General features: G+C 42.5%; 1 protein-coding gene across 1 annotated transcript; it reads right to left on the bottom strand.

Moving 5' to 3' along the window:
• Positions 1–2,271: 2,271 nt before the first annotated feature.
• Positions 2,272–13,496, bottom strand: CYSLTR1 (cysteinyl leukotriene receptor 1). The gene is made up of 2 exons (XM_065411289.1): positions 13,443–13,496; positions 2,272–3,335 (listed from the first exon to the last, which is right to left on the bottom strand). Exon 2 carries the CDS (start codon positions 3,295–3,297, stop codon positions 2,272–2,274), a length of 1,026 nt encoding a protein of 341 aa, XP_065267361.1. The 5' UTR covers positions 3,298–3,335; positions 13,443–13,496.
• Between the last annotated feature and the right edge of the window lie 1,882 nt (positions 13,497–15,378).

Here is a 15,378-nt window from a genome sequence, read left to right on the forward strand (position 1 = left end):
AATGTGGAAAATGTACCTGATGACTCACTGCTGTTTAATATTACTTCCAGGAATGCTTCCAAAGCTACATAGGCAACTTAGAATAGCCCCGCTCTGTTCAGCCCTCTTTTACAATGCCACTTTATGGTGGAAAACACTTCAAAGAGGAGCTAAGGTGGGAAGGTGGGTGGGGTTCAACTCTGTATCTTGAATTTTAAATATACCTTTCCACCTCCCCACTCCCACCCCCCGTAAAGCCTGACTGATGCATGGCTTAATTTTCATAGAATCATAGGACTGGAAGGGACCTTGAGAGGTCATCTAGTCCAATCCCTTGCACTCATGACAGGACTAAGTATTATTTAAACACCTGACAGGTGTTTGTCTAATCTGTTCTTAAAAATCTCCAGATGGAGAGTCAACACCCTCCTTAGGCAATGTATTCCAGTGCTTAACTACTCTTGACAGTTAGGAAGTTTTTTCTAATGTCCATCTTAAACCTCCCTTGCTGCAATTTAAGCTCATTGCTTCTTGTCCTATCCTCAGAGGTCAAGGAGAACAATTTTTCTCCGTCCTTCTTGTAACAACCTTTTATGTACTTGAAAACTGTTATCATGTCCCCCCTCAGTCTTCTCTTTTCCAGGCTAAACAAACCCAATTTTTTCAATCTTCCGTCATAGCTCATGTTTTATAGACCTTTAGCCATTTTTATTGCTCTTGTCTGGACTTTCTCCAATTTGTCCACATCTTTCCTGAAATGTGGCGCCCAGCACTGGAGACAATACTCCAGCTGAGGCCTAATTCAGCGTGGACTAGAGCGGAAGAATTACTTCTAGCATCTTGCTTAGAACACTCCTGCAAATATATCCCAGAATGAGGTTTGCTATTTTTGCAACTACACTGTTGACCCATATTTAGCCTGTGATCCACTATGACCCCCAGATCCCTTTCTGCAGTACTCCTTCCTAGGCAGTCTTTTTCCATTTTGTATGTAAGCAGCCACTGGCTTCAAGGAGACTACTCATGTTTTTAGGGTTCAATTGGTGCAGGACTGGGGCCAAAGTGTTTGTTTGGGAGGCACATACCAGAACTATATCTCAGGATTTACTTGTAAAATTCAGACAGACAGAAAGCCATTCAAAGGTCTTGTAGCTGTGAACTGAACTAGTGTGTTGCAATATATTTGGAAATGGGAACTCAAATTACAGGAAATGTGGGGGGGGGGGGGGGGGGACGACAAATACCGTTCCTGTGTGGGAAGGTATAGGCTCAGATCCTCTAGTGTGGTGTGGCTCTTTGTGCTGCACTGCCAGTGTATAGTGGACATAAAGCTAGCTTTAATGGTCACATGAGGATTACTTCTGTGTAGGGTGATCATCTGGTGATGCAGAGCCAGTGTAGTAGCTCCTATGCCACCCCCCTCATGGCTAGGGCTTCCCTAATCCCAGGCTGCAGGATCAGTTCCTTGGGGTGTTTAGTAGCTAGTACAAGTTAGAACAGTCCTTAGGCTGCTCTAAGTTACACCAGAAGATGGGCCTGCCACACAACCGGCCCACAACTGGAGGTGTGTAAAGGTGGCTTAAAGTCATCTGTGCACACGCCCTTCTGAATTAGGTGGTGACAATCAATGATCTATGCCACTGAAAGTTAAAAACCCGGGCAATAAATAACTGGGAATAGGGAAGACATTTTCCTGTGAAATCAGTGTCTGTTTTGGGATTCAGTGCATACTCTCCTCCTCTCTTCCCCCTCCCCCTTTGCATAAGCTCCATCAACTTCTATCATGGCAAATATTTACATTTCCCACTGGCTCAGTGACTAATGGTCTTTGTAGAGTTGCCTCATGACCTTATGTAGGATCTGAAGAGTTTGTCTGCATGAATTTACCAGCACGCAAATGTTTTCCTGCTGCTCTGCTGTAACTTCTTAAGTCGGGGGGAGGGGGGCGGGAACTGTACATGCCTTCTGAGCACGTTTTCAGAATATCCATTCACATTTCAGTCCTTTTTGCTTTGAGTCTCTTGGAATTTAAAATTACCCTCAGAATGCTCCACAGCACGATCAAATAAACCCCTCAATGGCAGCCAGAGGGGTGTCTGGTCAGAAAGGTATGAGTAGAAGCAGGTCCCTTTGGATTTTTGTCTCTATTTAACTTTGATGAAGATGCATTTGTTTTGTTCAGTTCTCCTGAAGCAGTTCTGCAATCACTGGTGTCCCACTGTGAGCTTATTTCTACTGCAGTGCCACACAAAAAGCCTTACAAAGGAAGCACAGCTACACTGCACATCCACCTTATTTATGGCTTTCTTGAAATGGCTCGTCGTCTTTCTCCTTTAATGATAACTTTTTCCTGGGTCCCTGTATCACACTGGAGGAGGAAGCCTTTCTAAATGTGGAAAGTCTCCTCCGAAAGTTGCCCCCTGAAAAGAAATACAGGAGTGGGTCAAAGCAGCAGTTTGAAGCTGCCAAGGATAGGGTTATCACTACTAATTTCTGCATGAAAAGGATGTCTTCACAGCTGGAGTCGTTCCTCTTCAGGAAGTGAAGGTGGATTGTGCGCTGAATATGGTAAGGTGTGAAGCTGACCAGGAAGGCAGCTGTTACAATGATTATCATCCAGATGGCCTTCTTACGAGTAGACTGATTCTTCTTCAGAGAATTCTTCAGTAAGGTCTTTATGATCATGGCATAACAGATAGTTATGACACTAAATGGGATAATAAAGCCTACAAACAGCGCAATATAATGTAGTACCAGCAGGCTGGTCATCTGACTGCTTTTTGGAGGTTCAAAGCACTTTGTCTTGTTACCTTCTTGGTAAGACCCACTCAGTAAAAATGGAGAACTTGTCAGTGTGACAAAAATCCAAATGCTCAGACATGCCAGTTTGGACTTTTTCTCAGTTACCAAATTGAGATTCTGGACGGGGAAAACTATGGCTATGCAGCGAGAGAAGCTCATGGCTGTCATGAATAAAATGCTACAGTACAGGTTGACGTAGAATGCATAGGAACTAACTCTGCATAAGAAGTCACCAAAGAACCAGTTGCCTCTGTGAACGTAATACACTACTCGAAGAGGCAGGGTGCATACACAGAGGAGGTCTGACACTGCAAGATTCAGCATGTAGATCTGGAAGGCTGTCTTCTGCTGGTACGTTTTTATGAGGACACACAGTACAAAGCCGTTTCCAACAAAGCCCAGAATCGCAATCATAGAGTACAATGTGGAGTACACTTTATTTCGGAAGTCGTCAATGGTCAAAAGGCATGTCAAGTTGCCGTCAGGCAATGCGGTCATATTTCCTGTGGTATCCATAGGCTCTGCCTGAGAGGTGTCACCTTGAAACCTACAGTCTAAAGATGAAAAATAAAAGTGAGTTTTATAAAGCAGTACATCAAAATATAACCCAATTATTAAATGGAAAAGACAGAAAGGTGAGTTTTTTGTTTGTTTTTTGGGGTGGGGCTAGAAGGGTTCATATTGAGCTAATATTTCAAATATCTGATGGCATAACTATCCTCACAAAAGGCAGGATCAATGTTCTTAAACCCAGATAATTCGTATTATAAACATCAAGGGTGAGATTTTCAAAATTCCTCAGCATTGGCTTGACTCTTCTCCCACTGAAGTCAATTGGAGTTTTGCCTTTGACCCCCAAGGAAGAAGAATTAGCCCAACACTGAGAACTTCTGAATATCCCATGCTAATTTCTCATAACCAGGGCCGGCTCCAGGCACCAGCGCAGCAAGCAGGTGCCTGGGGCAGCCAATGAAGAGGGCCGGCACGTTCGGCTCTTTGGCGGCAATTCGGCGGTGGGTCCCTCGGTCCCTCTCGGACGGAAGGACCTGCCGCCGAATTGCCGCCGAAGAATGGAGTGGCGCGGTGGAGCTGCCGCAGAAGTGCCGCCAATCGCAATCGCGGCTTCCCTCCTCCCTTTCCCCCCGGCCGCTTGGGGCGGCAAAAACCCTGGAGCCGGCCCTGCTCATAACTCATTCTAAAAGCAAATAAAAGAACAAAACAAAAATCCCCACTGGTGCTACCACTGGTTCCAAACTGGCAGTACAGTAGTAGTGGTTGGAGCTGCAATGCAGACAACTTTATTGGCTTCCAAGTTCTAACTTCCATGTTAGTTAAAAGGGGGAGAAGGAAATATCTGACAGCAGTATAATCACTGGTCAGCAAATATAGAACTTTAAAATGTATTCAAAAGGGACACGTTTAGCTACTCGCTCCTGTTTTTAGTGTGCTCACTCTCTAAATGCCTGGCAAATCCCAACTCCCTCCACACCATTCCGGAGGCCTTCTTGCATGAGGACAGACCTCAGCAGGAGAAAGCCCATATGGCAAGTTTTGAAGCTTTAACCAAAGTGTACAAAGAAGCCTTTTCTAGTACACAGAACGATTTAAAAAACTTTAAAAATAATCTTGAAGACAGCTCCAAGGTTGAGGCTGCTCACAGCTAGAATAGATGCTTGTTAGCTGCCAAAATTCTGCACAGGCCTCACTCCACTTAGGAATGATACAAATCTTAACTTGCCAAATTAATATAATATATTAATATAATATACACAGTCCCTCACTCATTTCATAAGAGCCCTACATGTTAGCCTACCAAAATCCAAATGTGGGAGGAGGGCTTACAATGGGAAGTTAACTCCAGAAATATCAAGACTTAGAACAACGCTTCCTTAGCTCTCGTCCCCTAACGCCCCTACTCTACTTGCGCTACATTGATGACATCTTCATCATCTGGACCCATGGAAAAGAAGCCCTTGAGGAATTCTACCATGATTTCAATAATTTCCATCCCACCATCAACCTCAGCCTAGATCAATCCACACAAGCGGTCCATTTCCTGGACACTACTGTGCTAATAAGCAATGGTCACATAAATAGCACCCTATACCGGAAACCTACTGACCACTATACTTACCTACATGCCTCCAGCTTCCATCCAGGACGCACCACACGATCCATTGTTTACAGCCAAGCTCTAAGATACGCATTTGCTCCAATCCCTCAGACAGAGACAAGCACCTACAAGATCTCTATCAAGCATTCTTAAAACTACAATACCCACCTGCTGAAGTGAAAAAACAGATTGACAGAGCCAGATGAGTACCCAGAAGTCACCTCCTACAAGACAGGCCCAACAAAGAAAATAACAGAACACCACTAGCTGTCACCTTCAGCCCCCAACTAAAACCTCTCCAGCGCATCATCAAAGATCTACAACCTATCCTGAAAGATGATCCCTCACTCTCACAGATCTTGGGAGACAGACCTGTCCTCGCTTACAGACAACCCCCCAACCTGAAGCAAATACTCACCAGCAACCACACATCACTGAACAAAAACACTGACCCAGGAACCTATCCTTGCAACAAAGCCCGATGCCAACTCTGTCCACATATCTATTCAAGTGACATCATCGTAGGACCTAATCACATCAGCCATGCCATCAGGGGCTCGTTCACCTGCACATCTACCAATGTGATATATGCCATCATGTGCCAGCAATGCCCCTCTGCCATGTACATTGGCCAAACTGGACAGTCTCTACGCAAAAGAATTAATGGACACAAATCTGACATCAGGAATCATAACATTCAAAAACCAGTAGGAGAACACTTTAACCTGTCTGGTCATTCAATGACAGACCTGCGGGTGGCAATTTTGCAACAGAAAAGCTTCAAAAACAGACTCCAACGAGAAACTGCTGAGCTGGAATTGATATGCAAACTAGATACAATCAACTTAGGCTTGAATAGAGACTGGGAATGGCTGAGCCATTACAAACATTGAATCTATCTCCCCATGTAAGTATTCTCACACTTCTTATCAAACTGTCTGTACTGGGCTAACTTGATTATCACTTCAAAAGTTTTTTTTCTCTTACTTAATTGGCCTCTCAGAGTTGGTAAGACAACTCCCACCTGTTCATGCTCTCTGTATGTGTGTATATATATCTCCTCAATATATGTTTCACTCTATATGCATCCGAAGAAGTGGGCTGTAGCCCATGAAAGCTTATGCTCTAATAAATTTGTTAGTCTCTAAGGTGCCACAAGTACTCCTGTTCTTTTTGCAGGAGACAGGTTTCAGAGTGTTAGCCGTGTTAGTCTGTATCAGCAAAAACAAGGAGGAATCCTTGTGGCACCTTAGAGATTAACAAATACTGATACTCACACCTTCTTGTCAACTGCTTGAAATGGGCCACCTTGATTACATTGGCCTCATTAGCACTACAAAAGTGATTTTCCCTCCCTTGGTATTCACCCCTTCTTGTCAACTGTTGAGAATAGGCCACTTCCACTTTAACTGAATTGGCTCCTTAGCACTGACCCCCCCCCCACTTGGTAAGGCAACTCCCATCTTTTCACGTGCTGTGTATTTATACCTGCCTACTGCATTTTCCATTCCAGGCAACTGATGAAGTGGGTTTTAGCCCACGAAAGCTTATGCCCAAATACATTTGTTAGTCTCTAAGGTGCCACAAGGACTCCTCGTTGTTTTTACTGCAGGAGACTGTCCCTTCCTGCAGCATCTTCCTACAGCCCTTTATAGGGAAAAACTATGCCCTTCTCAGCTGCATTTGATTAGTGATCAGGGCTGGCTGGTCCCAGATCTCTGGCCCTTAAGTGGGTGAGCCACCCTGTTACATATGCAAATAGTTCAGATGCTAAAAAGATGATTAGGACGAATTCCATCTAGGTCTGTGACGGGGACCATTGAAAGAGGTGCTATGAAGATAAAGATTTACTCCCCAAATCAAAGAAAAAACACGTGTCTTATACAGCACCATTTAGGAAGTGCACACTAGTCTGGTGCAAGGGGGCATTTCAGCCTTCTGAAATCATCAAGGGAAGTGCTGAGCTCAAGCATTTAATTACTTTTGGTTTCCTTTAATACTGGACAACTTCTGTATCAAATAAATATTTCTTGGGGGACATAATATTAGAAATGCTCAGCAGCAACCTCTGAAGGACATGCTAGCTATCGTGTGTGTGATTTATAAAGAACCCCTCTGTATGCCTGTAGAGGGGCAGGCGAGATTTGGAAGTGGACAAGCAAATCGGTTATATAATGATTTGTTCAGAGCCACTTCCCAGCAGTGGGTAAGATCACATCCTCTCTGAGTCAGAGCGGAGTAGGCAAATCCTCCATCCTTGCCTAGGTTAGCTTCCTTACACAGACTCTGTTCCCCTTTGTGGGTTTCGTTCAGTTCCATTGCTTTATGTAGAGCAATTTAGAACATCAGGCTGCCTGATTTGTTCCATCTTAAATCTGTTAGCAGTAGCATTTTATAATGTTTGAAGTAGATGAATAAAAACAAAGAGATAAGTCCACCACTTAAAAAAGCCTAGTGTCTTCACTCTCAAGCAAGATGTTTGAGATTACATATGTGAGAAAGAATTAATACATGATGGCATAGTAAGGATTTATCTGCATGAATTTACTTAGACTGTGAACTCTTTGGGGCAGGGACTGTCTCTGTTCTGTGTTTGTGCAGTGCCTTCCACAACGGGGTCCTGTTCCATGACCAGGGTTCCTAGGCACTACAGAAATACAAATACTAAATAATAATAATAATGATGATGATAGGTTTGGGATGGTCAGATTACTCAGGAGTGGGAAGGCATCAGGGGTTATGCTGGTGTTCCCAAACAATATAACATTTATAGCATCCTACCCTAACAAGCCCTCTATATGTGCCAAATATTTTACAGCAAGTCTATTTTTATAAATATTCTGGGAAGTTTTAAAACTTCATTGGGACTATTTTTTGTTTTCTTTCATCTCTGAAACCAGATGCTCTAGTTACCATGAGTTCAACAAAAACTCTAAAAGTGACCTAAAATAGCTTTCCATACATAAAAATATCATGACCTTAAGGTCTGATATCTCAGGATAATCCATGGGTCTCCCCATGGACAGAAGGAGATAGTCTCCCTGCTTAGAGTAGCTCAGCGATGAGTCTGATCTGTCCTTCCAACCACAGCCTCTCCCACCACACCTCTTCCCCAATGGACTTTGGGGAAGAGGTGTGGTGGGAGAGGCTGTGGTTGGAAGGACATTACAACATGCAAACTTAAATAAGCAAGAGCCACGTGGTGATGTTCACAGTTGCATTTGGACGCCAAACCTGTCCTGATTTTGGTTAAGTTCAGGATTCTATATGAACACTTTGCACAGCTATGCCCTCAACCTGGGACTAATTAAAACCAATTACCTACTGTAGGAAGGATTTCCCTCTCACTATTAGTTCCCTGAAGACCCAATCTCCCCCAGGGGTTGGTTATTATACATAAATTACTATTTCTCTTATTATCCTTAAGAAGACAAGCAACTAGTCAACAGCTGTTTCTGATCATGCTTTTCTTTTAAAACAGCTGAGCACTGACATTTGTCGGGTTTCTAAATATGACTAAAGATTTCCTTTAAAATCATGAGTGATTTGTAAGCGAAACTAAAAACCACTGATGAAAATGTGCTGCATTCAAACAAGTAGGCTGATTATAACAAATAAAATATGTGACAATTCTTGTGTGTATCTGTTGAAAGAATTTATTTGCTAACTGATGATGATTTAGATTAATTTTGCATCATATGAAATTAGGCACAGGGAAAGTCTAATTTACAAACATGACCAAATGCCTCTACTGATGTAGTCATAATCAACAGGAATTTTTAACTAAATCAGTTTCTGTTTATACTTGGTGGAGTCTTGAACCAAAACCTTGGAACTGAACAAACCTCAGTTGTGGAGGTGTTCCAAATGTCAGTCCAGATCCAGACATAAAATTTGCAAACAATCCCCCTTTTTAAAAAAAATAGTGGCAGAACCAAAACCCTGGATCCAAACATCCAACCTTGGGTAGAAATTGGATGGAACTTTGTGACTTAGACCTACTGCTTGGCCACATATTGAGGGTATAACAGATCCCTCTCTTTTTATGTTCTTTACATAATGACAGTGCATGGAACCATTTATCTACGTACAGCTGCAGCTAACATGGTAGGCATGTAAGCAACCAGAAGGGGGCAGCCATGATTAACCAGAACAAAGTATATGCCAAATTAAAATAACCACCAAACAATTTAGAGACGATTTAGTTTTGTTATTCTTAATAATTCTTCATATACTGTACCCAGGCTTCTAGTGGGTTTTAAATAAATTACACTGGAAAATTGCACTAAAGAATTACATAAACAAGAGACAAAGCCAAGTATAAGATGCCACTATGGCTGTTTTTAAAATGAGAGTTAAAGCATAATCAACCCTAGATGTCAATTCTAGTGTTCTTAATGATGTGAGCCAGATTTAATTTTCTCTGAGGAGGAGTATGTGAGTTACCTGCAAACGCTGAACTCAGACAGCTGCTTTTAAAAATTCCTTATTGTTATATTTTAGCTTAAAGGACAGAGTGAGGTATAGCCAGAACAAACTGAAAACCTTGATGAGTTATATTGCATAGGTTTGAGTCAGCTTGCAAGATCAGTGTGGTGACTTGTATATTTTTCTTTCAGTTCGAGCATACATTATATTCCTCTGTGTTATGCCTCGTAACAGTTAGTCATATACAGATCCCAATGCTGTAAACAAGCATATGCTTAACTTTGCTCGCACAAGTAGTCCCAGTCCCACTGAATCCGGAGAGACTGAGTGGAAGTGTTTGCAGGATCGGGCCCACAGTGTATCACATGTTTATTTTATAGTCTATTCTTTATAACAGAGTCCCTGGATGGATTGTCTAGGTCAGCAGTTCCCAATCTATGGGTCATGAGTCATGACCCCACCCGGGGTCATGCCAAAATGGTGGCCTCCATGCTGTCTGGGGTTGCGGAAAGCAACAAAGTCTGGAAATGGGATTATGCAGACAAAAAGTTTGGGAACCAGTGATCTAGGACCTGATCCTGCCTCCCTGAGGTCCATGGGAGCTTTGCCATTGACAGGGTTACCAGCTCTCATGGTCTTATTTCAAGTCTCAACATACTTGGTGTAATTCATGAAACCTCAGCTGCTGGAATCAAGAGATTGCATGAGAAATTCATCTTTCATGAAAAAAGCTGGAAATTTCTAGCCCTCACGGGTTGCAGAGAAAAGTTTGAAAGTGTGAAACAAGGGTACCCTAAAATCTCAGAAATCAGAAGGCAAAGAAAAAGAACCCCGAAGGTATTATTTTTTAAAATCTCCTGATTTTTAAGGCAATAATGATCTTTTGGGAGCTTCAGCTCATGATTTCTGAACTGTTGAGGTTGGCAATAATGCGACTGACTTCACTCTCTGAAGGATCAAGCCCCTAGTTCCTGTAGCCTTCAGCTCTGAACCTGCAACCACTTACGCACATGCATAACTTTTCCCAGGAGAGTTCAATGGGTCTATTTGTGTGCAAAATTACTCGTGTGCAAGTGATTGCATGGTGGCAGCAAGAGAGGATTTCCATTTCAGTTACATGAGCCTTTTGGCTATTAGATTTTTAAATAAGTCTCTTTTTTTTGCCCATTAGTTTGGTCAAAGCTGAGGGATTCTAATATAAGTAAGTTTGGGTTATGTCGGTTGTGTGCGTTCTGCCTTTGGAATCTCCTCCCCCAAGTGTTTTATTACATCATGCAGTTAGTAAGCAGAAGTGTGCCAGTCCCCAGCATCTGTGACTAAGTTTGATGCCCGCAGCAGAAAAGAGAGAATGGCAGTGAAATGTTCGGTGAATTGTAGTGCCTGTGAAAGGTGCTGGATTGAAAATGCTGGAGGTTGAGGTCATCTGTTTACCTCAAAACAGACACATAGGCAACGGCAATAAAGGGTCCCCACACTGCCCTATCAATTAGCTTTAATTCTGAACCAGAGGGACCAGCCCTAGGCTTTAGACAGCGATTAATTTTCCATACTCATTGACTGCTTTACTATGGCTCTTTACCATGGCCTTGTCTATACTGGGGATTTGCCTTGATTTCAGCTCCCAGTGTAGCTACACCAGTGCAAACTCCTAGTGTAGACAGGCAAAGACTCTATGAGCCATAATTTGCGCCTGTGCATTTTACAACCATTTCAGTTAGGGGTAAACTCTCCCAGTGCAAAGAGAGGCTTTGCATTCTACACTAGAGGTTTGCACTGCTGCAGTTACATTGGTGGCTGGCCACCAATGGCTGAAATTGGGGCAAATTCCCAGTGTGGACAAGGACTAAGAGGGCCAGCAAAACTTTCAAATGGTGGCGGTGGCGTTCTGATGTGGAAACCTATTTATTAAAAAGCTGTTAAATGACAGCTCTCAGTCATAGCTAATCTGGGGCTGGATTCAAGCCAAGCTACATGAGAAATGCTTCATCTTCTATTACCAATATCATGGATCATCTAGTCTGCATGCATCTGCTCTTTCTGTTAGTGTCCAATGTCCATGAAATAGGATTTTCTGTCATATTGATTAGGAACAGTAGATCAGCTGTGGGCTATTTTTAAAAAGTAGGAAAAATTTTATGCTGAAGTATACTTTTGTTATGGTTCTGTGCTACTCCTAGGTAAATCTATACGCTATATTTTCCGTGGGGATGTTAACTTTTGAGGAGATATGGTTTGAAAAGGTCACCAATGTTCTTCATCTTGTGGGTTTTGTATTTTCCTTGCAAATAAAGATATGTGGAACCATAGAATCATAGAAGTGTAGGATTGAAAGGGACCTCAATAGGTCTTCTAGTCCAGTCCCCTGCACTCAAGGCAGGACTACATTACTAGACCATTCTTGACTGGTGTTTGTCTAATCTGTTCTTAAAAACCTCCACTGACAGAGATTCCACAACCTCCCTAGGCAATTTGTTCCAGTGTTCACCTACTCTGACAGGAAGATTTTCCTAATGTCCAACCTAAACCTCCCTTGCTGCAATTTAAGCCCATTGCTTCTTGTCCTATCCTCAGAGGTTAACAAGAACAATTTTTGAGCAGTCTCTTAAACAAAAGTAATTTTCAGATTCGGAGAGACATAGGCTATAGATTTCCCTTTGCTTCATATTATTACTAATAACAATAAAACTTCATTATCAGTCTGATCCTGATGTATCAATATTTTCTTAAGAGGTAAACAATTGCTTTAGTATTTGATTAATTCTGACTTGCAATTTGATAGTATGGTATTTGTAGTCAAGTGAACACTAAAGAAACTCGAAGACTTCATGTGATACCATTCAAGCTCTCTTGAAGTTCCTATCTACACTGGATATTTTCTTTTAAATTTCCCACTGTTGTTACCACCAGTTCAGCTTCACTAGTGAGACCAAAGCTGGGAATGCTAGTATAGACAAGCCACCAGAGCTTTAACCCCTGGCTCTGAACTGGTGTAGATAACACAGTGGTTAAAATACAGATGGCTGGTGTTGACTTATTGCCTATATGTTATACAGGAATTTAAATGGCATCAGATACAGGTTTTTGGTTTCTTTAGTATTTGCTTGGTTACAAATACTGTACTTTCAAACTGCCAGCCTTATTCAAGATTTTTGTTATGACTTGAATACCTTTCAGCAGGTTGTTTGGTACATTGTTGGTCATCGGGCAAATTTTTCAGTCAACACATAGAAGTTCTTGCCAGATCCAAAGATATGAGCTATGTTCACCAATCCTAATACTAATATTTCTATTTTTTTCTGGGAGGAGGTATTAAAATGATCGCTGTAGAATAAAGGAGAAATGGTAGGGTTCTTTGGCTGTGGGTAAGTTTAATATTATTATGTAAGCGGAGAGCTTAATGTCCTCGAAAGAGATTTGCCTACTTCTGACCTTCTTTAGACAGTGCTCACGTCCAGAGATGGGAAATGTGCAGCCTGTCTGTCAGTCCAGTAGATGCCTCAAGTGAGGTACCTAAATCCACAGTTAGGCATCTAAATACAGGTGGCATGATATTCAGTGGTGCGAATGCCTAACTGGATTTGAGGAACCTCACTTGTAGACACCCAGGCTTGAAAGTTTTCTTCCACGTCTCAAATTCTTCTACAAGTTATCAAAAAGTCTGGCATTACATCTGAGGGAACGGAAAATAACCCCAGCAGTTACTGTAGACAAGGAAACCAGCAAACTGCTGAACTTCGAAAATAAAGTCATGTTTTCTCCTAATTTAATCTGGGGCAGACACATCCTCCCCCACCCCTGGAAACCCCCAAACACCTTTCCCCTCCACACTATTGAGGAATCCACAGAAAGCCCTAAAATGGTCCTCATTGAAGCTTTGCAAGAGTTCTGCCCCACGCATACTTCTCCCATTATGTCACTGTAGTTGTATTTTACAAGTTAAAACCTGCGATTTTCTAAACAATTTATGAAAAAAGCCTAACTACAGGTTGCAAAATCAGGCTGAGAGAGGAGATAAGACTGTCCTCCCACTTCTGCAACTCTCACTGTACCTAGCAATCTGCAGTATTAAAGCCATGGAAAGAATCTTTGCAACCAGCATTTAAACATCAGATCAACTTACTTTTTAAGTCTCCAACTTGACACACTGGATCTGCTCACTGTTTTCACCCTTAGAAGTAAGTGAAAGATTTTGGGGAAGTCTTAAGTTCAGTATTTTCTTCACAGATCTGTCTGGGGCTGGCTTCGGTACCAAGCTGGTTAAACCAGAGCGTATGCTAAGAGCACACAATTTGCATTTTCTTTGGTCGTTTAAGAAACCCTCTGTAACGATCCTCCCTTAAGGCAGCTCTTTGCTGTGAAAGGAGGCAGCATGTGGCTATTGGCTAATGCTCAAAGGGGAAGAAGAGAACAGCCCACAAAAATATCTAAATATTTGTAGTTAAGTGAAAGTCGCCACATGACATTTTTCGGGTGCGGGAGGGGGAACAAAAACAAAAAAGGAGAGAGAGAGGCTTACAAGTGCATCTGGCTCTTCTAGGCTCCAGACTCCCAGCTGCAGGAACTATATGGAGCGAGACTTCTCCTGCTTTAAAAGAAGAGCAGCTTGTGTCCCTCCCCAATTCCTGTGGCTAGGGAGTGGCTTAACCCTCTCAGCAGTGTAAAAAAAAAAATAACTTTCCCACAACTCATTAATTCAAAGAAACAGATCGTTTAGACAAGCTGACCCCTTTATCTGGAGTGTGTGGCAGTGAGTCCAGAACAGATCAGAGGGTGCCTTTGAGTTTGTCTTTTCCAGATACTTTTTCCTGTCCCCTTTCCACACCCGCTGTCTTGAGGCTTCCCATTTTTGCTACCTGTTTTAAAAATTAAAAGTGCAAAGAACTGCTGGACAATCTTGTACGACTCCATCAAGGGTCCCTATCTGGGAAATGGAAACTCTGTAGCATGCTCTGAACTGGCCATGGGCTCAATAAGGTAACTCACACAATGGGCTGGGATTGTCAAAGGAGCCTAAGGAGTCTGGTGGCAAAATCCCACATTTCTAAGGGCTTGTCTACATGGGACACTACTGCGTGACAAACCAGGTGTGAGTTTACAGGGCACTAGCTTGCCACGCAGTAAGGGACCGTGTGAATGCTGCTACAGTGCACTAAAAGTCCCAGAGTGCTCTTTGACTTACCATGCTTTAGTAGCAGCCAAAGAACACTCTGGGACTTTCAGTGCAGCTGTGTCCAGTGCTTAATTTGTAATGAAAGAGGTGCCGGGGCTATGAACTGCCAAGCCTAGAGGTGCTGGGGCTATGAACTGCCAAGCCTAGATGTGCCGGGGCTCAGCCTTGGCAAGCCCCGACACAAATTAAGCGCTGGCTGTGTCCAAATGGGATGTTACTGTGAAGCAAGCTGACACATCGCAGATTCACACTGGCTTGCCACGCAGGAATGGCAGACAAGCCTTAACACCCTATGGTGCCTCTAAAAATCTAGCCCACATAAATACACATGGATGACGATTTGGACCCTATATAAATCACATAGGTTTTGAGACAAGGCAGGAAATTCAAAGTTAAGGCTTAGATTCTATCCTGCAAAGGGGAATAATAGATTTGTGCCCCATTTTGCTTCTTTATGCTGGATAAAGAAGACCCGAAAGGACTTTTTAGAATATTTTTATCCAACCTTATCTTCCTCATTTTTGCAGGAGCTCTCCCTTGTGCATCCAGAGGAGTGGATCAGGAGCTTTCTCAGCCCTACATTGAACAGGACTGTCGAATCATTAGCAAGGAGATCTTTTCTTCCTGCCCATAGGGTGTTTGACTTAAATAGATATTAACAAAAATAAGCAGGGCTAAGCAGTCTGAGTAAAAAGAACGCTTCCTCTCAATTGCACAGTTTTCACTCCTTGGTGCCTGTGTGGCTCTAATCCTGTTTGTTTCCCAGCCATCCCTAGAGCTTACCTGGAAAAACAGTAGATGAGACTGCAGTTTCTGATTTAAAAATCAGAGCTTGTGCATGTATAATTTAAAATCTCAGACTGTCATCTAGCTTATGAAGCAAAGA

This window comes from Emys orbicularis, chromosome 9 (assembly GCF_028017835.1).
Source record: "Emys orbicularis isolate rEmyOrb1 chromosome 9, rEmyOrb1.hap1, whole genome shotgun sequence".
Taxonomy (NCBI): Eukaryota; Metazoa; Chordata; order Testudines; family Emydidae; genus Emys; species Emys orbicularis.